Raw genomic sequence first — 21,699 nt, 5'->3', positions numbered from 1 at the left:
TACCTTGCCATTCTACCTAGTTTTGCAGTAGTACTGAGCCCCAGAAGAACACCCAAACAGACAGGCCGAGAGCGAGAGGTGAGGATGTCGGGCAAGGTCGGACAGCGCCGGCCCCAGTTTATTGGCCACTGGGCCACCACCTTCACTGTCAGAAAGTGGCCTGATCATGCCATCTAATCGCTCCAGACGAAGAAGAATGGACCCCCGAATCGAGCAGTTTCCCAGCGCAATGGCGCCGTGATCACGCGTTTTTCTCGAAGCGACCGAACGTTCTCTACGATCATGTCTCCCGCAGAACGGGGCTCTTTTACCCGCGATGCGCCTCTAGGACTCTAATTCTGTAACAGCACCGACATTTGGCCCGATAGCCTCAGATGTAGTAGGGCCGGATCGGTAACCAGTGAGCCAGTCAAACCAACATCACGATAATAATCATGTTGTCTGTCTGTTTGAGGCCAGAAAAAATTAAAACCCTCATTTTTCTGGACATACTGTATCCCGAATGCGTCAAGCCCACGGACAAATTCGAGCCACAGTTCGGCCGAATGGGATCCTATGTAAAACCTGTATTGATTGATGCCGCATTTGCGAATTAAAAAAAAGTTCATGCATTCCGGTCATCATCTGTCAGTCACGGGGTCGGCCGTTACCAGGAAGCAAGCAGTAGAAATTGGACAATCTTGACCTTGTTCGGTTTCTCCTAGCTGCAACGCACCCAATCTGTCCGAGTCGATCGTCAATAAACCTCTGGAGTTGAGCCAAGCTGCCAAGTTGCCAAGCCCCGGAAGCCGGGAGATCCTTTGCTCATCGTTGGTCCCCTCGTCCCCCAAATGGAGGAGATTGAGGAGTGCAGCAAAAAGATGCCACTGATGCGTCGTCCCCGGGCCAGGGTCAGGACTCAGCTCCTTGGAACCTTAGCTCATCAACTCCTCCCTTACTCAGGGATTCAGGTCATCTGATCTACCAACCTCGTGGGGCTCTCCCGCCCGCGACGACTAGTAGAAACAAAGATGCATTTGTCCGAATCCCCTTTTGCCCGAGTTTCAGCAACTCCTTTCCAATCCCAATCCAGGAAATCTGCAACTCCAACTAACAGCTCATCACAATTTCCCCGCAAACGCCACAACGTCGTCCTGCAGTAGTCCGTTTGGGGCCGCCGCTATTGGATCCGTTCAGATGGAACATGCAAGTGCCAGCAAGAAAAAAAAGCAGAATGTCAAGTCAAGCATATTATTAGGATTATTGTCAAAACGAACTAGCCTACGCGAACTAGCAAAACACATGGCTGGGGGAATCTAGATACCCCAAACATGCAAGGCCCTGTTTAGCGGTAGGCGTGTCCTTTCTGTCGGTTGCGTCCGTCTCAAACTCTGTTCTGTGACCGCCGCCGCTGCTGCATACAGACAGGTAGACTACGGTAGCTAGGGCCTCACTAGATAGTCTAGCCGTCGAGCGTCTGGTGCAGCACATTGACGCGGTAGCTCTCGCTCTTGCGCATCAGCTCCTCGTGCGTGCCACGTTCCACGCACCGTCCATCCTCAATCATGAAAATCACGTCGGCCCGGCGGATGGTATGGAGCCTATGTGCAATGGCCACCACTGTTATACCCTGGCCGCCTGATCCAACCCTTCCTGTAGCAGCCTTTCTGACTCCGCGTCCAGGGCGCTTGTCGACTCGTCCAACAGCAGCATACGCGGCTTGCGCACGAGAGCTCTTGCGATAGACAGGCGTTGCTTCTGGCCTCCTGACAGCTGACTACCGCCCGTGCCGCAGGGCGTTTCGTACCCCTCCGGCAAGCTCATGATGGTGTCGTGGATGTTGGCGAGGCGGCAGGCTGCTTCGATCTCGGCCTGCGACGGCTCGTGGTCGGGGCGGGCGCCCAGCGCAATGTTGAATCGGATCGTTCCGTCGAACAGGATGCTATCCTGCGGGACCAGGCCAATCTCGTCGCGGAAGAGCGGCTCGCTCTTGGCTGCAATGTCAACCCCGTCGATCTTGATGCAGCCCGAGTCTGGGCGGTACATGCGCTCCAGCAGGGCAATGATGGTAGACTTTCCAGCACCACTCGGGCCGACCAGCGCGCAGAACTGACCGGGCCGGACCGTGATGTCGAGGCCCTTGAGCACCTGCCTGTTCGGTCGAGCTGGGTAGGAGAACATCAGATTGTCGAAACTGATACTCATGCCGCCCTCCTTGGTCGGCGATGCTACCTTCGATTCGGCAGCAGCTTCCGCGTCATCGTGGGCCACGTACTTCTTCTGCTCCATACTCTGGTTGGACCCGAGCTCGATCACATCGAAGATCCGGCTCGCAGCGCGGCCGGCGTTGGTCACCTCGGGCGCCAGCGTGAACAGCTGACCCCAGAGCTGGGCGCTGACCAGCAGGGCGATGAGCACGATGAAGAACTGCGTCTGCGTGTAGTGTCCTTCGATGATCTGCTTGGCGCCCCACCAGTACGCGAGCGCGTAGATCATGTTGGAGATGCTGTTGGTCAGGGCGAGCCACAGGTTGATCCAGATGCTGGAGCGGAACATCTCCTTGCGAGGGGTCTTGAGCGAGCGCCGGTAGGTGCCGAGGACCTCCTGCTCGAGTGAGAGCGCCGCCACCGTCTTGATCGAGTTCACGGCCTCGACCGTGATGCTGACCGACTTGGCGAACGCCGTCTCGTGCCGGGCGGCGAATTGGGTCAGGAGGCGGATCTGCATGATGCCGGCGCCCAGCATCAAGGGAACGACGGCTAGGCAGACCAGCGCGATCCTCCATGCGATAATGTGCGACAAGATGACGGCAACAATGAAGTTAACTCCAATGGAGAATATAGTTCCGATGATGGAACCGGTCAAGCCGCCTACGGCGATAGAATCATTGGTAAGGAAAGTCAGCAGCGTCGACGGCGTGCGGTCCTCCGACTGGTGCCAATGCAGGTCTTGCTCCAGGAGCGAGCGGAAAGACAGCGTCCTGATGGAGTAGAGAACCCGCTCAGCCACGGTGCCGAAGGACGACCAGCTGATGCCGTTGGCGAAGAGCTCAATGATGGCAAGTATGAAGAACATCAACCCGTAGAAGCTGCCGGCCGATCGAATGCTGTCTTCGCCTTCGCAGGGACTCAAGGCCTCGACCGTGTGACCAAAGATGACCGCTGCACCGGAGTAAGCTCCACCGACGACGAGCGACGAGGTAAAAGCGACCAAGAGCAACAGGAAAAATGGTCGAGTAAACTTGTGCATAGTCTTCATATTTCCCCAAGTAGTCCTCTTAGTCGTAGGCTTGGATTCCTCGCTGGGTGTTCTCGATGCTGGTTCGTTCATTACGGTTTCTGGTGACTTCACAGGGTCGTCTGCGAGTGTCGGTTCGATCACCTTCTCAGGGTCCATTTCTGGATCCTTGGACACCTTGGACGTAGCGATGCTCGAGTTGTCCGAGCCCATGTTCTGCAGCCGAACCAGAGCAGCATAGGCATCGTCCTTGGCCAGGAGCTCTGCGTGACTTCCTTGCTCAATGACACGACCATTCCGCATAACAATGATGTTGTCGGCTGACTTGACGGTCGCAAGTCTGTGGGCAATCGACACCACCGTCCTTCCTACCGTAACCTCTTCAATGGCCTTCTGAATGCGTTGCTCACTGCCCGAGTCTAGTGAAGATGTAGCTTCGTCAAGGACCAGAATCTGGGGATCCTTTACCAAGGCTCGTGCAAGAGCTACTCGTTGCTTCTGTCCACCGCTGAGTAAATCACCATTGGAACCAACCATGGTGCCGTAACCGTATTCAAGGTGACCCAAAAAGGCTGTCGCGTCGGCCATGGTCGTTGCCCGCTGTACCATCTCAACAATTTGAACCGCCTGTTGTCCATGGGCGGCAGCAGCCGTTTGCAAATCCGTTCCTTTGCGCACCTGTTCGGCGATTTCTGCCAGACCGTTGCCGAGCAAGAATTCTTGTAGGTCATGGTGAGCTGGCCGCGGAGAGTTGATGAGCCCAAGAGCGATATTTTCCAGGACAGATCTGTCCAGTAACAGCGGATCTTGCTGAACTAGGCCTATGTGACTTCGTAGTTGACGGACATTCAGATCGCGTAGGTTCCTCCCATCGACAAAGATAGCACCACCGTCCGGATCGTACAATCGAGTAAGTAATCCTGCAATCGTAGACTTGCCTGATCCGGACAATCCCACAACCGCTGTGCGTTTCCCTTTTGGGAAGTGTAGGGAGACATCGCGTATCACGGGCACATCAGGCCTAGACGGATAGGTGAATGAGACGTTCTCGAGCCTAAAGTCGCCATGAACGAGCTCAGACGAGTCGACACCATTATCAACCGTGCCGTCAATACTGGACAGACGTCCAATGTCCTCTTCCAATCGAGCAAAGGATGCTGCGGCAGATCCAAATATTTGCAGGAAGGGTGCCATCTGACTGAGGACAATAGTTCCTATCAATACTATCAGTATTCATTCTACCAAGCACCTTGTAGGGGATTTTTTTACTTACCATCCACGAGGATGAAAATGATGGTGTATGTCGTGCCCACGCTCATTCCTGTAGTACGACCGCTAACCACGTCTGCGATGGCTTGACTACCCTGCCAATAGGCAAGACCGTTGGCGGAGTAGGCCAGGAAGTACAACATACCCGACTGGATAGCTGTGGCCACAGCCTTCTTGATGCCATCACGGCGGGCGTCGGTAAGCTTCTCGGTGAACTTCTTCTCGAGGCGGTCGTTCGCTCGGAAGGCCTGCACAATAGTCACGTTGGACAGACTCTCGAGCGCGATCGAGGACGCGGCCGCGATGTGGCCCGACACGAGGCCGGAGAACTTGCCCACATAGTGGCCACCCAGGATGCCCATCAACAGGAATGCGGGCAAAAGGGAGACGAGAATTCCTGCGAGCTTCGCATACTTGATAAAGGCTACGATGTACGCGGTCACGAACATGGACAGGACGCCCAGGACCAGGCCAACCTTCTCAGACGTTCCGGCCTTGATAATGCTGATGTCGCCACTGAGGCGCGAGGAGACCTCGCCGGCCGGGAGCTTGTCGAAGAAGGAGACCTCCTGCTTCAGGATGGAGCGGAAGTACTTGGCGCGCAGGCGGTGGGCGAGGCGGTCGCCGAACAGGTTCCAGGAGACGATGTAGATGTAGATGAGGACGAACTGGGCGATGGCGAGGTAGAAGACCTTGAGCACCTTGTCGTTGACACTCGCCTGGTACTGCGCAGCATCGGTGGCCGCATCTCCGGCCGCGCACGTGGCCGAGTTGAGGTTGTCCAGCAGCTGGCCGAAGATGATGCCGATGAGCGGGAAGGGCACGCCGGCCGCGATGGACGACAGCGTGCCTGCTATCAGGAGGCCAATATCGACGAGGCCTGGTTCAGCGTACCCCAGAAGACGGAAGTACCTGAAAAAGTGTCGGAAGAACTTGAAAGCGTATCGGTCAGCACCATATATTCCTCATGATGGCTGCGTGCCCTCTGCTGGGAGAGCACATGTCATGTGTGGTTACTTACCCGGGACAGCTTAGACCGTGGCTTGGATGCAACCTCGACTCCGTTGCCGTCATTGGTTGCAGCATCTGCAGCAGCATCAGCTGGCTTCTGCCCTTGGAGGTCGTCTTTCTCAGCCATCGTGCTATATTGCCCTTTGACCCGACTTCTTGCAAAGACCAACAAGACGCGATGAAGACTTCTCAACAAGGGCTCAAGCAGCGTCCATCATATGCAAGCAACGCAGAAGAGCCGCAGCCCCGGCGTGCGGAAGCAATTGGCTCCGCATAGCTTGGCGGCGACTGCAGCAGCAGCAGCAGCAGCAGCAGCAAGCCGCAGTATGGAAAACCCCGTTAAGGGCATCAGGCAGATCCGTCAACACCATCATGGACTGCGGAGCCGGACGAGGAGACCATTCAAGGGTGGCAGCCGTGCTGTTTTCGTCAATGTAATGCTAGGGGCGGGTCTAGGATGGAACCTCAGCAGTACATGGCAGTACTTGGAGCATTGGTTGAAAGAAAGAGGGAAGCCGATCAGGGTTGGGCTCAGGGTGAACCCCACCTCGCTTCTCTAAGTCACGGCCATCAGTGGAACTTGGCGTGCAGCATCTGATAACTTAATATCACATTCCTCACTGTGTCGTGGTGTGTGCAGGCTTGTCGTAATGTGAGGGGGAGCAGGGAGATCAACTCGGCAAACTATTATCAATCTAATCAAATCAGATCCATCGGCATGGTGGTTGCAGTCCAATCCCTACAGTAGACCTTGTTGGTGGCCCTGCTGGCGTAACACTTCTTCCAGCTTGGAGTCAGTCACCCGCGAAATGAATGGAGATGGCCAAGTAGGCGAAAAAAAAGCACGAGGCACTTCAAAAGTCAACTGACAGGATCCCGGGCGAAAAAGCAAATCAAAGTTATCAGATGGCACTAAGCAAGTCATGGCTTGGAGCGGTCGGGCCCTCCCATTGGCTTGCTACTGTTTGGCGCTTGATGACATGCACAGTACGGGAGATGGGCAAGCCTCCAGTCTCTGTCCCTGCTGCCTGCCCGTCAGCCCGCTGCCACCCGCCTGTAGGAACCAACCCAACCACTACATACGACGGGCAGCCACTTGCACCCAGGGCAGACTTTTTCCCTGTGCTGCCTGTGCTGCCCTGCCACAGCTGCGGGGTTCCCATCCTGGCCGTCCTGCATCCAAATTCCAACTTGATCCTCCTTCCTCCTCACTGATCGCATGACATTTGTTCTCGTGCTAGTCAGCCCCGACTTTTTTGTGCTGTGTCGTCAATCAAGGTCAACCCAAAGCATATGCTGCTAGCTTGGGTCGCAATCTCCAACTTATCGCTGTTATTTATGCTTCTTTAATGCTACGATCCTAGTTTATACCTAATACCCAGGTATGTTTTCTGTTTAATCGCCTTACCCGCGCACGCTGCCTCTCTCTGCGGTGGCGGTGTATTGGACAACTTCCCGGATTGACCCATCAGCTCGGAACCGTCCTGCCATTTTGTCCTGCAGGTCAGGTTGGGACACATCAGGGTTTAGGCACACTGCACACTGCTGCTGCACGGCATGCAGAAACCCTGAAACCTTCTGTGACAACAGCCCTGGCATTTCTGACTCCCACGTTGTAAGCGCCTTCTTTTTCGGGGACGGGTTCGTCCAATTGATTGGGTTACCTGCCCGCCCATGCGGTTCATCTCGGCGTCGATCCGTTTTAAATACCTGACACGTCCTCGGCTGTCGTCTATACATGTCCCCTTTTAACAATGCTGTTGCTGTAAATACCTATATTTGAACCTGGTCTTCGAGAGAAAGGGTGTCCCTTTCTTTACTCATATCACCATGCCTAACGAAATGGAAGACGCAAATAGTCGAGTACCGCTTATCTCGGCCGAGGGATCCGTGCCTATCCACGCCTATGGGTCCACGTTGACACCCAAGGACCCTGCCAACGTCAGCATTTCCGAGACAGACGACAACATTACCATGGCCGGCCACAGCGACGACAACGATGAAGATGCCGCCCAAGCAGGCGTGCAGCAAGCCGATGCCATCAACCTGGTCTGGACGCGTTCCACGCTGATCGTGGCCTACTGTTTGTACGTGTTGTATTGTAGTTGTTTGCAAAACGACATGTACACTTCCTCCAGCCGGCTAACCCTGTACTGTTGAAAGTATATTCCTGTGCTCCTTCGCCTCCGCACTGCAATGGCAGATAATATCGAACCTCACACCCTACGTAACCAGCGAGTTTTCCTCGCACTCGTTGATCCCGACCATTGGCATCGTGGCCTCGATTCTCAGTGGTGTGCTGAAACTGCCCATCTCCAAAATCATTGACGCATGGGGTCGGCCGCAGGGCTTAGCGGCCACCGTGGTGCTAGCCACGATTGGCTTGATCCTAATGGCCGCATGCACCAACATCAGGACTTATGCCGCCGCCCAGGTACATTGCATCCCCTGCAGATTGAGCAATGCCCATTTTCCAACTCGCGAGATGTTGTTGTTGCAATGCGAAACTGACCAAATGCGCAGGTGTTTTATCAAATCGGCCTTAGCGGGTTCAGCTACATTCTCAGCATCATCATTGCGGATACCTCGTCCCTGAAGAACCGAGCTCTGGCCTTCGCTTTCTCGACGTCCCCGAGCCTGATCACGACGTTCATCGGGCCTCCTATCGCAAAATGGTTCTACAAGTATAGCAGCTGGAGATGGGCCTTTGGATTCTCCTCCATTTCGTTCTTTTGTTCTCACTGCCAATCTTTGTGGTCCTCATGAACAACGCCCGAAAGGCTGAGAAACTGGGCGTTCTACCGGCGACCCCCGATGTGAAAGTCGCATCCAAGAGCTTCACGTATTACCTGGAAGAATTCGATGGTAAGGCCGACGGTCCTTTCAGATTTGAATGGGAGAAGATGCTGAAGACTAATCTGATGCTGTAGTCATCGGTGTTATACTATTGGGATTGGGACTCTCCATGATATTCGTCCCCTTTTCTCTCGGCATCAAAGCATCGAACCGATCAAGCCTCGTATTGGTCGCAATGGGCTTTGCGACGCTCTTCGCATTCGCAGTTCACGAGAGATACCAGGCCAAGAAGCCCATCATTCCGTTTAACTTATTATTCTCTCGAAACACCGGCGGATCCTGCCTCTTGATGATTGCACTCTTCATCTCGTACTTCTCCTGGGATTCGTATTACTCATCCTATCTCCAAGTTGTCCACGGCCTCGACATTGCAGAAGCCGGATATATCGATCACATCTACGGGTTGGGAAGCTGCTTATGGGCGGCTGTTGTTGGTTATCTGATCCGAGCCTCTGACCGTTACAGGTGGCTCGGCTGGGCTGCACTTCCCTTCCATATACTTGGGTAAGAATTCCCTGCATAAGTCTCTTCCTGATCGTATCCTCACCACATCGATATTACCTAACCCCAAAACAAGGCTGTGAAGTACCAAAGCTAACCCGTGACTCAAATAGGGGCGTCGCCATGATTTTGTTCCGCCGACCGGATAGCTCCGTCGCTCTCCTAGTTCTATGCCAGTGCATGATCACGATTGGCGGCAGCACCTTGGTGGTCGTGGCCCAGATGGCGGTGATGGCCGTCTGCACCCACGCGGAACTTGCCTCGGTCATGGCCATCCTGTCGCTGGCCAGCTACATCGGTTCCGCCGGGGGCAACGCCCTCAGCGGGGCCATCTGGAACTCCACCCCTGCCCAACGCGCTGGCCCGCCTCCTGCCGGACTTCTCGGCCGAGGAGCTCGCGCTGTTGGGCGCTGACATGAAGAAGCAGCTGAGCTACCCGATGGGCAGCCCCGTCCGGACCGCCATCATCACGGCCTACGACCAGGCGCAGGTCAAGATGTGCCTCACTGGCACGGCTTTCGCCCTGCTGCAGATTGTGGCCGTCATGATGTGGCGGGACGTGCGGTTGAGCCAGAGCCAGCAGGTCAAGGGCAAGGTGGTCTGATCCGAGCCATTGCCTATTTGATGGGGGACTGCACCACATTTACGAAGTTTCACGATTTGATGAGATATTTGATTTTACGACAACCGTCATTACTACATAGAGCATGCATGCATGGCTGGAGAAGCCGATATTGGCGTTTTGGGTTGTGTTTAGGGTACAGGAGAGATACCACCATACACCAACCTTAGATCTAGACAGAGCATAGATTTCGTACACAAGTACACATTTATGGGGACGATACTATTTTCAAAATCTTGAGCCATTTCTGATACGACGTCGCTTGCAATCCATTCGGGATGGCATCCCGTTCTCTCCCAATCTATTAGAGTTACGTCAGCCATTGTTAAGAGTCTGTCAAGGTACTCTTCTAGAATAGTTCGTGCCTTGCTCGCAAAACCCCGTTAGAGCGATACACTGTACCGTAGAAACAGGGGCAAGACCGACATCGCAGCCAAATGTGGGACACCCCTGTCTGATTTTCGCTGGTAATCTTATCAGATCATCTGATTAGATCTAATTTTTCTTCAATCTTTTCTCGCTCCCCACCATCAGCCACCAAGCTGGCAAAGCTATCCCTGAATCCAAGGACCATCCATCTTGTCCGTCGGTTTCGTGACGTTCCCACTTACATCATTGTTCTGTGTAGTGGCCTGATATTTATGCTGGGCAGTCCGTTGCCATTGGCTACGTACGGAGGGCGCGGGTTTCCACGCATGCGACGCCAAACTTGACCTTGACCGCATTTGACCCGGCCCTCCGCTCCAGTCCAGCAATGGCGCGGCTCCGTACAGTTGCAGCCAGCTAGCCAGTGTGCTTGCTTGCTAGAGCTCTCCCCCTCCAATCATTCCGTTTCCATCAGGAAGGAAAGTGGCATTTTCGTTTTCTGACTTAAGATCCCTGGCTTCGAAAGGAAACGCTCTACTCGAAGTTACATCCTTGGCACCATCATACCTGCTTTTCCTCGCTTGATATGAGCAGCTCCCCAGAAACGAGAGGCCGTAATGTCCCGCAGAGGGTGCTTTTAGCCGGATTCGGTAAGTTTCTACCGGCAAGATGGATTTGAGGAGGTCGCTCTCCAGGTAGGTCAGGTACCATGGGAGAACTTTATACCCCCTGGTTCTTTACCACGCAATGGGGACATGCTACTATCCAGCAGAGGCATTTCACGAGAAACTGCAACCACATCAGGCCCTAGTAGGCCATTTGGGTCCACCGGGCTGCCTACCTAGGAGCTTCTTCGTCACTCAGCTCGCCGATCTTGCTGTATAATGCTTCGAGCCCGGTTGACAATCTTACCGTCTCTGAGCATAATATCGTCGTTCCTTCGTTTCATGCGGATGCGTATTGTTTCGTGACCTATACCTATATACCCAACCGCGTGCGTGTTCATCAATAGACATCCACACCATATAGACCATGGCTACACAGCCGATAACACCCACGGCCTCGCTGCCCCTCGAAGCCGCCGAGTTCGAGCGGCAGACCCTCTCCGTCCTGCACGGCCCGGTCGACCCGCCCCTGGTCGACCTGACGCTCGGCGAGCTGCTCGACCTGCAGTGCCAGCACCACGGCCACCAGGAGTGCCTGGTGACGCCCTGGACGGGCGCGCGCTGGACGTACAACGAGCTGAACCAGCAGAGCCTGCAGCTCGCGCGGGCGCTCGTCTCGCTCGGCATCGGCACGGGCGACCGGGTCGGCATCATGGCGGGCAACTGCGCCGAGTACGCGGCCGTCTTCTTCGCGGTGGCGCGCATCGGCGCCATCCTAGTCATCCTGAACAACACGTATACGCCGACGGAGGCGCAGTACGCCCTGTCGTTCTCGGACTGCAAGGTCTTCTTCACGACCAGGAAGATCGGGCGGACGGATAATGCGAAGCTGCTGGCGGAGCTGAAGGGCAAGAAGGACGGCCCCAACATCGTCATTATTAGGGGCGAGGCGGGCGCGTACCCGACCTACGCCGACTTGATCAAGCAAGGGCAGCGGACGAGCAACGGCAGTCTGTTCCGGCTGGCGAGGAAAGTTCTGGCGCACAACGTCTGCAACCTGCAGTTCACGAGCGGGACGACGGGACTCCCCAAAGCCGCCATGCTCACGCACCACAACATCGTCAACAACGCGCGCTTCATCGGCGACCGGATGCGTCTAAGTTCGGACGACGTCCTCTGCTGCCCGCCGCCGCTCTTCCACTGCTTCGGCCTGGTCCTCGGGTTGATGGCCGTCATCACGCACGGCGCCAAGATCGTGTTCCCGGAGGAGGTCTTCGACCCGAGCGCGGTGCTCCGGGCCATCTCGGACGAGCGCTGCACGGCGGTGCACGGCGTGCCGGCCATGTTCGACACGCTGTTCAACCTGCCACTGCCGGCCGGCTTCAGCTGCGACCGGCTCCGGACGGGCATCGTGGCGGGCGCGCCGGTGCCGCGGTACCTGATGGAGCTCATGGTGGAGCGGTTCGGCATGACCGAGTTCACGAGCAGTTATGGCCTGACGGAGGCGAGCCCGACGTGCTTCAACGCGTTCACGGACGACGCCATCGACCGGCGCCTCACGACGGTCGGGACGCTGATGCCGCACGCGCGCGCCAAGATCGTGGACCACGAGGGGCAAGTCGTGCCGCTCGGCGCGCGGGGCGAGCTCTGCATCGCGGGCTACCAGCTCCAGGCCGGCTACTGGAACAACTCGGAGAAGACGGCCGAGGTCATGGTGCGGGATGAGGCGGGGACGCTTTGGCTGCATACAGGGGACGAGGCGGTGTTTGATGATCAGGGGTACTGCACCATCACGGGGCGGTTCAAGGATATCATTATCCGAGGTGAGCTTTTTTTATTTATTTCACTCATTTACATGATGCTACATGTGGACTGGCCTGCTAACATCAATCAACCAAAAAAGGCGGCGAGAACATCTACCCCTAGAAATCGAGGAACGCCTCATGGCCCACCCCGCCATCACCAAGGCCATCGTGACGGGCCTGAAGGACGCCCACTACGGCGAGGCGGTCGCCACGTTCCTCGAAGCGTCATCCGAGACAGAATCTATCCCTACGGACGACGAGATGCGCGGCTGGGTCCGGCAGGAGCTGGGCAAGCACAAGGCGCCGGCGCACGTGTTCTGGCTGGGGCGGGACGGGGTGCCGGCGGAGGTGCCGCTGACGGGGAGCGGCAAGATTCAGAAGTTCAAGATGGCGCGGTTGGGGGAGGAGGTGTTGCGGAAGAGGAGGTTGGAGAAGCTGTAGGTAGATATCTGGACCTTGTATTGTGTAATTGCTATTAGATATACCATACCTATAAAACCATGAAGATGGTCATAAAAAGAGACGATTCTACGCCTATCCAACTCTCAAGGCTTCAATGGGTACTTAGTCTCCAGGATGAGTAGGCATGGATAGCATCAGCTCTTTCGAGCGCTTCACATACAGGTAACACTGTACACTATCCTGCCACACCAAGAACGAATACGAACCGGTACCTGAGTACCTCCAACTTGACATCCATCAACGGGGGAGAGACATATGCATCTGCCGAGGCACTAGACCTGCAGGCGGCCCCCTGCAATGTGCGGATCTGATAACAAATGGACTCCACATCAGGCCATCCATTCCTTGGCCAACCACCCCACAGCAATTCCCACGATGTACACCAAGTAGACGAGGAAGAGGAAAGAAAAATATGCGAGAGCCCACACCCTTCAGGTCTCCGTCGGGCAGAGAGGGTGAGAGAAAGTGCCGGGTGCTTTTTTTCACTTCTTACTAGTGCCCCTCTATGTGGTAATGCCGACTTTCCCATCGGATCTGATAAGAGTCATCATCATGGGGTCGCCGTTGTATCAGATTCTCGCCAAGATGGAGCCGGGGCCATTGACGGATCCTTTTCCTTCCCACCCCGATTCCGCCCAGTTGGATGGCAACTGGCTGGCTCATCAAGAGAACTGGAAGAAAAGTTCCGTCGCCCACTTGAGACCTTTTCCCGCAGATAATGAATGCAGCATGCTCGTTGGGTAGGCATGCTGCTACCTGCCCCTCATACGGATCTGAGCTAGTGGTTATCAGATTGGATCCTTGTAGTAGTAGAAACGTTGAACCGAGGGCCGAAGTCTTCCTTCTCTCCCATTCCGACGAAACTCGATTCGTTCTGTAGTAGTAGTAAACCGGAGTGAGGTTGCATAGTTACCTCATATCACTCACTTTCTCTTGTCCTTCCCTTGCATCGTCGTCGCTTAGTCGTACCCCATCCTGTCTGTTCTGGCCTGCCGAGTTACACCTCCCGTACCTCATTTGATATACTCCCGGTCCGATTCTTACCTCACCCTCAAGATGATGGACTCGCACAACCAGGGTGCCCGGAGCACCGCGAACCCCTTCAAGGTCCTCATCGCCGGCGGGTGCTACTCGGGCCTCGCCGCCGCCATCAACCTGCTCGACAAGTGCGACAGCGCCCTCGACGCCCGGATCCCGGTTCATATCACCATCGTAGACGAGCGCAGCGGTTTCTGTACGTAAAGACACACTCTCTGTCAAACCGTATATCGCATACATGAGACTGACCGAGGCAATTACAACAGTCCACGTCATCGGCTCCCCCTCGCCCTCTCCGACAAGGGGTACGCCGACAAGTGCTGGGTCGACTTCGCCGACGTCAAGATCCTGCAGCGGCCCGACGTCCGCTTCGTCCACGGCCGCGTCCAGAAGGTCGACCCGGCGACCCGGACGGCGACGATCCGGGAGTCTGCCTCGGAAGCGGACAGCACCGAGACGTACGACTACTTCATCGCGGCCACCGGCCTCCGCCGCGCCTGGCCCATCGTGCCCCAGTCCCTCACCCGCAAGACGTACCTGCTCGAGGCAGGGCGGCACATTGATGCGGTGCGGGGGAGTAAGCATCCGGTCTTGGTGGTGGGTGGAGGTAAGTTCTTCTCCCAAGACCTCTCTGGTCACCTACAGACAGCAAGATGGAGGGACTGACATGATCTCGCACGTATTATTAGGCGCCGTCGGCATCGAGATGGCCGCCGAGCTCAAAATGATGGCGCCCGACGTCCGCGTGACCCTGGCGCACTCGCGCGCCAAGCTCCTGTCCGCCGAGCCCCTGCCCGACGACGTCAAGGACCGCGCCCTGGAGCTCGTGCGCGAGGCCGGGGTCGAGGCGCTCATGGAGCACCGCCTGCTCTCGGCCCTGCCCCTCAAGCCCGAAGGCGAACTGGGACACGCAGACAGCGGTTACGAGGTCGAGTTCACCAACGGGCACAAGATGACGGCCAGCGTGGTGATCGAGGCCATCTCGCGCAGCGTGCCGTCGACCGACTATTTGCCCCCGGCCGCGCTGGACGCGGAGAGCGGGCTGGTGAATATCCGGCCCACGATGCAGATCAAGGCCGCCGGCGGCGGCGGCGAAGAAGGGGTTATTCCGAACGCGGACCGGCACTTCGCGATCGGCGATCTCATCAACTGGTCCGGCATCAAGCGGTGCGGCGCCGCGATGCACGAGGGCCGGTTCGCGGGGCTCAACATCCACCAGCTGATGCTGCAGGAGCTTTCCTTGGCCTCTTCGTCCTCGTCCTCGCCCGAGCGCGACGAGAAGCACGTCCCGGAGTTCCAGGAGCTCGCGGAGATCCCGCCGATGATTGGGCTCGCGGTGGGTAAGAAGGGGTTGTCGTACGGGCCCGATGTGGGGATGAAGTCGGGGGAGGATGTGCTGAAGTTGTTCTTTGAGGATGATTTGGGTTTCAGGAGTAAGTTTTCTTTTGTTCCATTTTACTCTACCCTGTCCTATGTCTTTTCTTCACCCCTTGCGCACATATCATGATAGCTAACGCTGCAATTGCAAACAGTTGTTTGGGACTACCTTCGACTTGGACAGGACCCTGTCAAGGTCTAGAGCAAAGCATATTAGAGTTTTGGGGGTTTGGGTTTCCCCCATGGCCTGCTTTCCCGGTCCTGGAGAGCAGGTGGTAGCGGAGTTTTTGGCGTTGGCCTTCACGGCTTAAGGTTGGCTGCTAGTGGGCTTGGAAATGGGAATGGGGAGAGGTTTTTACAATCATGATTGGTCGGATTGAAGGGGATGGGTTGCATTGAGCATACTTGCAGTTTTGAGAAACACATTCATACATTGATATATCAAAGTTCAAGATAGGCAGACTTGGTATGGCACACGAGTCGTGAGATTGACTCGTTTTTCCCTCGATGCTGATCAACTGTAAAGTGTAGAAGGCGTTTTCAGAAGAGGGGTCGACCATGAATAATAAGCTGGTCATTTCATCTTCATCCCTCAAATCCAGAACTCGCGCTTCGTCAGCAAAGATAAAACATGGAAACCACTTTTGATGTCATTAATTCCTGAAATATCTTTTTCGACTTGGAAACCCCACCAACTCGCGATCATAGCCGATGATATGAAGAGGGAGTTTGTTCTATGTACATACTTTCTCCCCCCATCTCCTCACATCAAAGCGAAAATAAGTCACAACTCCCATCCGACGGAAACAGTGCCACCGCATCATGACCCTTCTCCGATGGATTACACATGATGAATCGGTAAGTACTTGATCTGTCACCACCACCTCACAACTTCGGCAGCAGCCCAACCAACGTCCCGCCCACCAACTTCTCACCACTCCCCCCTCGCTCTCACTCCCACCACTCCCACCGAGCGGCGACAGCTGGAAGAAGCGCTCGCGCGAGCACCGGACGAACGCGGAGCGCTTGTGGGGCAGGTCGACGAACTTCTCCAGGCTGAAGCCGTGCACGAAGTCGTACGCCAGCACCGAGCTGTTGGTGTACTTGGGCTCGCCCACCACGTGCATGGTGCGCGGGTCGTCCAGGAACAGGTAGTGCATCAGGCTCGACCACCAGGCCGAGACGCGGTGCGGGCCCCGGAAGCGCACGTCGCCCACGAGCGAGTGCCGGCCGCGGTCGAAGTCGCCGGCGCTGTAGTAGGCGCCGAGGCGGTCTTCCTGTTTGGGGGGAAAGAGTATAGTATCAGCAAGCATGTCATGAAAAGGGCAATGTACGTGTGGGATGAGTGGATGATGTATGGCTTACCTTGCCCCAGTACACCTCAAAGTACGCAAAGAACGTGTCGTCGAACTTGGCCAGGATGGTGATCTGGTGCGGGTCCACGTGCTGCCGGCGCAGGTACTCGCGGTGCTGCTCGAGCGTGCCCGTCTCGTTCCAGCCCTGGCTGACGCGCGGGTCGTTCTGCCACTCGTGGAAGAGGCGGAGGTGTTCCGGGTTCGTGTAGTCGAGCGCGACCATGGAAAAGTGCTCGCGCAGGTGCGGGATCCAGCGACTATAAATAGTCGAGCCCGGACGCGGCTTGACGGGCCGCCGCGGGTGCCAGGTCAGGGCCGTGCCGGGGTCGTTGGTCATGGTGTGCTGGAGGGGCGCGAGGGGGTACGCGGACGTGCTGAAGCCCGAGTCGGAAGAAGAGGCGTGGACGTCTTCGGGCAGCCAGCAGCTGCGCGGGCCGAAGGGCGAGCCCGCGCCCTGCCAGAAGGTGCTCCGGAGCACGACGAGCTCGTCGACGAGGCCCGTCGCGATGGGGTGGTCGACGGCGAGCGCGACGGCCTTGAGCTGGTGCGCGAGCTGCTCCCTGCCGGCGCCCTCGAGCGTGAGGCGGAAGACCTCCATCGAGGGCCGGAGCGTGAACAGGACGTAAATCAGCAGCCAGGCCTGGCCCAGGTTGGGCGGCGCCGGGCTGTCCCACACGAAGGTCGTCTCGGGAGCGCGGCGGGCGCGGCCCCAGGGCGTGTTGTTGGACTCCGGGCGGGCGCTCGCTCGACTTGGGGTCGGTCAGGTTGGAGAAGTAGAGGGAGGGGTTGTGGAGGGGCTTGGGCAGCAGCTTGCCGTTGCCCTCTGTGCTCCGCGCCTCGAGCTGGGAGAGCTCGCTGTTGCAGCTGGCCTTCACCAGGTAGTAGGATGTTAGGTACGGGTGCGGTAGCCTAAGCACCGGCTGGTCAACGGGGGTGGTGGAGGACGGCATCGTGTGTGAGCAAGGAAAGCACAGGTACGTATGTGTGTATTCCTAGGTGAAGCTATACAGAAGATGTGCTGACGATACACGAAGAAGATGGTATAACAAAACAGGCAGACAGACGCTTAACCGTGGTAAACAGTAGCGAAGAAGATCATCTCACTTTCGAGAGCTTGGGAAGCTCTGGTGGAGCTGGCCATCCAACCATCGCGCCCAATGCCGACCGACATTTGGACTACCTGGCCTGCCTACTTGCCTGGACCAAGGAGCTCTTCGATCGGCTGTCGTGCCATCCATACATTATCACAGGCAGTCCCTGTCTTGTGTAGTAGCACGGCCATTGCCATCACGTCAGAGAAAGGTCCCTTTTTGCCGGCAGAGCGGTTTCTTCCTAAGCCACCCACCCCCAAACGAACCAACAGTCGCGTCTTCACATCATGGGTAGCAATGAACCCAGCAACCAACTAACAACATGGTCCTTGCTTTCTCCACCCCACTGATTGATTAGGGACGACCTGACGGATGAAGGAAGGAAGTACTCGCAAGTCGCCATGTACCGCCAGGTACCGTGATGTGACCGTCCGACTTCCTATTTGGAACGAGTACGCAAACACTTGGAGCAGAATTTTTCGCGCTACCGACGCATGAAGCAGGCAGGCCGGCAAGGAAAGTCTGTCTGCCAACGAAACGAGCAGAATGCGTCGACAAATGGGCCGATGGAGTTACCGTGAAAGGCCACTCACTGATGGGGACGCGTGAAGAAGAGTGGTGGCTGGTTTCGCGGGGCCCTCTTGGCGGGCAAATGAGGGCAAGTGAGGGCAAGTGAGGGAGAGCGAGGGGTCCGCTATGGACGGATCTGATAACTGAAAAGGGGATCAACCGAGACCGGGGTGGGGACTGGTTTGATCAGATAACTTGGCTTGGCAGCGACGTCGGCACTCGCGTTGCTGCATGGCCGTTTCTATGCATCTACACGGTATTATCATTTATGGAGGGGGTAGAGAAAAACGGGCAGGTTCCATGGCACAGGGCCCGAGTGTACTGAGAGAATCACTGGGCCCTACCTGCATGTGTATCGCTATCAAGATTAGATCGTGTGCGAGGGAGATCTGGCTCGGCGAACAGTTCCAGAAAAACCACATGGACGGAGCACATATATTTCGATTGATCCAGACCTGCAGTAAGTATCGTCGCTTTGACTGACATGCTCAGTACTTGTAGAGGATGCATTGCTTCTTCCATCATGTCAGAGCTTCAGTAATGTTCAGGTTTTGGCCAAGGTGCCGTGCATCGACATAGCAAAACCGCATATGGCCGACATCTCGTTCTGCAATGGCAAAGCGCTTCCATCTCCCAGCGAAGGCTACGGGATCCCGAATTCGACTTGTGTCAACCACAACCACGACAGGAGTTCCGCTTCGTATAGCTTCAGCTGACATGAAGCAATTGCAATCCATGCTCTACACTGTGGCTTTGGCATAGACAACTCCTGTCAACTAAGCACCAGAGAAGAGTCATGATTGAACGGTCTGACCGACGCATGGTCAATGGCCAAGCCACAGACTTCGCTCTGACTGGTGGTTGGGTATCGGCGTCCCCCGTCAAGTGCACGACAAAACCTAACGCAGGTGGGAAACGCACTTGCCAGAAGCAATTCCTGTGGCGCTCGTCTACTTGTAGGTAGCTCAGCACGTCTGACGGTCTGAGGCTGGGTTTGAGGCTCCTGTCGGCTGGACTTAAGATTTCACCAGTGACGTAGCGTCCTTAGTTCTCACCTCGGAATCGGGTCCGAATTGCTGGATGCGATCCGGCGGCTTGGACTAGAGAGGGACGGACCAAGAGGACCGCTCTTCTAGGAGAAATTCAATTGCTCTCCGGGCAATGACGATGCTTCGTGCTGCTTGAGCCCTTTTCCCTCCATGTCTCGACAGCCCTGGAGCTTTTGTCTCGGTTCTGACCTGAACCCACGTCATTCCCAGACTTCCCCGGAGAGTTTGGTCCAACCTGGGCTGGGCTGTGTCCCGCTTGCCCATTCCCCCCATACTTTCCCGCATCGCTAGCTTGCGTTCCTGCATTCGGCCTGTCACCCAACGCAACAAGTGCGTCATTGAGATCGAGGTTTTGTTGAATTGACGATGGCCGCGCGGAAGAAAGCCTGGCAAGCCCATAGGTAGGTGAGAGTAGATAAAGTTGCTACTGAAGACTGAAACTCTTCACCTGCATACCATCACATCACTCCTCGCCAATTCTCCTTCGTGAAAAAACCCCAATACCAATATTTGTATACCTCTTGAGATACCCACGTCGATCATTCAAAGATACCCCTGATACCAATTGATCGTATTCCATCAATCACATCCCCTCCACACTCATGATGTCTGCGATACAAACCTCGGCGCGGGCCGCGATACCCAGAGCTGCCCGTCAGCTGAGAACCTCCAGAATCCCCCAACAAACCCGTTTCCAATCCACCACAGCCGGCCCCAGCAATGCCAGCAGCTCCAGCTCCAGCGGCGGCGGCGCCGCGACGTCGTTCGCCTCGGGCATGGCGGGCGGTGTCGCGTCCGTGGCCATCTTCTACATGCTCTACTCCAACAGCGCCGCCGGCAAGGTGCACTCGGCCATCAGCAAGACGGCCACCGAGGCCAACAAGACGTACGAGCAGGCGGCCCAGAAGCTGCAAGAAAAGACGCCCGACGCCGACCAGGCCTACCGCTACGTCAAGGAGTTCTGCTACAGCTACGTCGGCTGGTTCCCCGGCGGCCGCCAGTACGTCGACACGGCCTTCCGGGACTTCGAGACGGTGCGGGAGAAGAACAAGGATGAGGCCGACAAGCTGGTCAACGACGCCTACAAGCAGTTCCAGGGCCTGGCCAAGTCCGGCCTGAGCCTCGAGACGGCGCGCAAGGCGTACGACATGCTGGCCGACCTGTCCAAGAAGCTGGCCAACCTGGCGGGCAGCTCGATCGGCGACCTGATGGACAACCACCCCAAACTCAAGGAGCAGCTCGGCGGCAACGTCGACCAGCTCAAGCAGCTGGGCGAGCAGTACGGGCCCGAGGCCAAGAAGCAGGTGGACGAGACGTGGGCGCAGATGGCCGACATCTTTAAGACCGGCTTCAGCGCCGCGAGCGTCGACAAGGCACGCAAGCTGATCCAGGAGAAGACGGAGAAGGTCCAGAAGCTGGGCGACGAGGCGTGGAAGAAGGGCCTCGAGCAGGCGAAGCCGTACTTGGAGAAGTACCCGGAGGCCAAGAAGCTGCTGGAGGAGAACGAGGAGGCGCTGAAGCGGGGCAACACGGCGGAGCTGTTCAAGAACCTGAGCGCGTCGCTCGAGAAGAAGGACCTGAGCGGGTTCGAGGACTACGTCAAGAAGACGGTCGACCAGGCCAAGTCCAAGGGCCAACAGGCGGGTAAGAGCTTCGGGCTGGACCTGGACTCGTACTTCCAGATGATCCCGAACGGCGGCGAGATCCTGCCCAAGCTCAAGCAGCTGAAGGAGGTGGCGGAGAAGCACCAGGAGGAGGGCCAGAAGCTGCTCAAGGAGACCATGGACGAGGTCAAGCAGGTGCTGGACAAGAAGTCACAGCGCGCGCAGGAGATTGTCGACAAGGCCAAGAAGGAGGCCAAATAGAGAGAGAGAGACTGGCTTATACTTGGTTAGCTCTCACGAACCTTTATACCTACTTAATCATGACTATGCGGTCGAAAGGACTCGGCTGTAATGTATCAATATGAACTTTTATGACCCATCAAATTGAAGCTACCGTTACTGCCATGTCCCGTTGCTAGCCATCTCATATCGCCAGATGCCGCCTCGAAGCTAGCGGGCATGATGGAGTGTATCCCTTGAAAATCAAGGCGACGTGCGATGACACCTTCCGGCGGTATGAGGAAGGTTGGTTTAATTGGAAGAGACCTAACCAGGAGCATCATCTGCTGGCGATGCGGGCCAGGAAAGACGGTGTTCGATCGCCGCGTCGGTAACCTTTTGCTCCCTCGTCCTCCATCGTCGTCGTATGGATCTGAGCTCACCCGCCAGTCTTTCACTCGTATGCTTCCTTGGAAATGGTGAATGTACTACTAAGCATCTCCCTAGATCATGCGATGTAGTTCGTACACGTTAAGTGCACCCACTCCGGGTTTCGCCAATTGACAGCACATACGGAGGGGATAGGCTGTGAAGGCGCGAGACGGAACGCGAAAGGTCAAGCCCCTGACTACTTGAATGCAGGAAAATCGACAGGTCACATCAGAACTCGTCAACATCCCGGA

At 56.4% G+C, this 21,699-nt stretch overlaps 7 protein-coding genes across 7 annotated transcripts; 5 read left to right on the top strand and 2 right to left on the bottom strand.

Moving 5' to 3' along the window:
• Positions 1-1,441: 1,441 nt before the first annotated feature.
• On the bottom strand, positions 1,442-5,623 carry PG997_015334 (uncharacterized protein; the record flags this gene model as incomplete). Its single annotated transcript, XM_066819648.1, has 4 exons — positions 1,442-1,580; positions 1,628-4,430; positions 4,490-5,417; positions 5,507-5,623. The coding sequence occupies 4 exons, from the start codon at positions 5,621-5,623 to the stop codon at positions 1,442-1,444; spliced, it is 3,987 nt and encodes a 1,328-aa protein (XP_066660533.1).
• A 1,703-nt stretch (positions 5,624-7,326) lies between these two features.
• Positions 7,327-9,267, top strand: PG997_015333 (uncharacterized protein; the record flags this gene model as incomplete). Its single annotated transcript, XM_066819647.1, has 5 exons — positions 7,327-7,583; positions 7,660-7,930; positions 8,190-8,361; positions 8,427-8,856; positions 8,967-9,267. The coding sequence occupies 5 exons, from the start codon at positions 7,327-7,329 to the stop codon at positions 9,265-9,267; spliced, it is 1,431 nt and encodes a 476-aa protein (XP_066660532.1).
• Position 9,268: 1 nt separating this feature from the next.
• PG997_015332 (uncharacterized protein) lies at positions 9,269-9,457 on the top strand (the record flags this gene model as incomplete). The annotated part of the gene is made up of 1 exon (XM_066819646.1): positions 9,269-9,457. One exon carries the CDS (start codon positions 9,269-9,271, stop codon positions 9,455-9,457), a length of 189 nt encoding a protein of 62 aa, XP_066660531.1.
• Positions 9,458-10,873: 1,416 nt separating this feature from the next.
• PG997_015331 (NRPS-like protein biosynthetic cluster) lies at positions 10,874-12,692 on the top strand (the record flags this gene model as incomplete). Its single annotated transcript, XM_066819645.1, has 2 exons — positions 10,874-12,269; positions 12,373-12,692. The coding sequence occupies 2 exons, from the start codon at positions 10,874-10,876 to the stop codon at positions 12,690-12,692; spliced, it is 1,716 nt and encodes a 571-aa protein (XP_066660530.1).
• Positions 12,693-13,769: 1,077 nt separating this feature from the next.
• On the top strand, positions 13,770-15,330 carry PG997_015330 (uncharacterized protein; the record flags this gene model as incomplete). Its single annotated transcript, XM_066819644.1, has 4 exons — positions 13,770-13,951; positions 14,018-14,358; positions 14,441-15,184; positions 15,284-15,330. 4 exons carry the CDS (start codon positions 13,770-13,772, stop codon positions 15,328-15,330), a joined length of 1,314 nt encoding a protein of 437 aa, XP_066660529.1.
• Positions 15,331-15,720: 390 nt separating this feature from the next.
• PG997_015329 (acyl-CoA N-acyltransferase) lies at positions 15,721-17,433 on the bottom strand (the record flags this gene model as incomplete). Its single annotated transcript, XM_066819643.1, has 4 exons — positions 15,721-15,732; positions 16,064-16,405; positions 16,494-17,168; positions 17,212-17,433. The coding sequence occupies 4 exons, from the start codon at positions 17,431-17,433 to the stop codon at positions 15,721-15,723; spliced, it is 1,251 nt and encodes a 416-aa protein (XP_066660528.1).
• Positions 17,434-19,798: 2,365 nt separating this feature from the next.
• Positions 19,799-21,058, top strand: PG997_015328 (uncharacterized protein; the record flags this gene model as incomplete). Its single annotated transcript, XM_066819642.1, has 1 exon — positions 19,799-21,058. One exon carries the CDS (start codon positions 19,799-19,801, stop codon positions 21,056-21,058), a length of 1,260 nt encoding a protein of 419 aa, XP_066660527.1.
• Between the last annotated feature and the right edge of the window lie 641 nt (positions 21,059-21,699).

The sequence above is a fragment of the Apiospora hydei genome, assembly GCF_038363865.1.
Source record: "Apiospora hydei strain CBS 114990 chromosome Unknown utg000011l_segment0_segment0, whole genome shotgun sequence".
Taxonomy (NCBI): Eukaryota; Fungi; Ascomycota; class Sordariomycetes; order Amphisphaeriales; family Apiosporaceae; genus Apiospora; species Apiospora hydei.
This window is presented reverse-complemented; position numbering and strand designations above follow the sequence as displayed.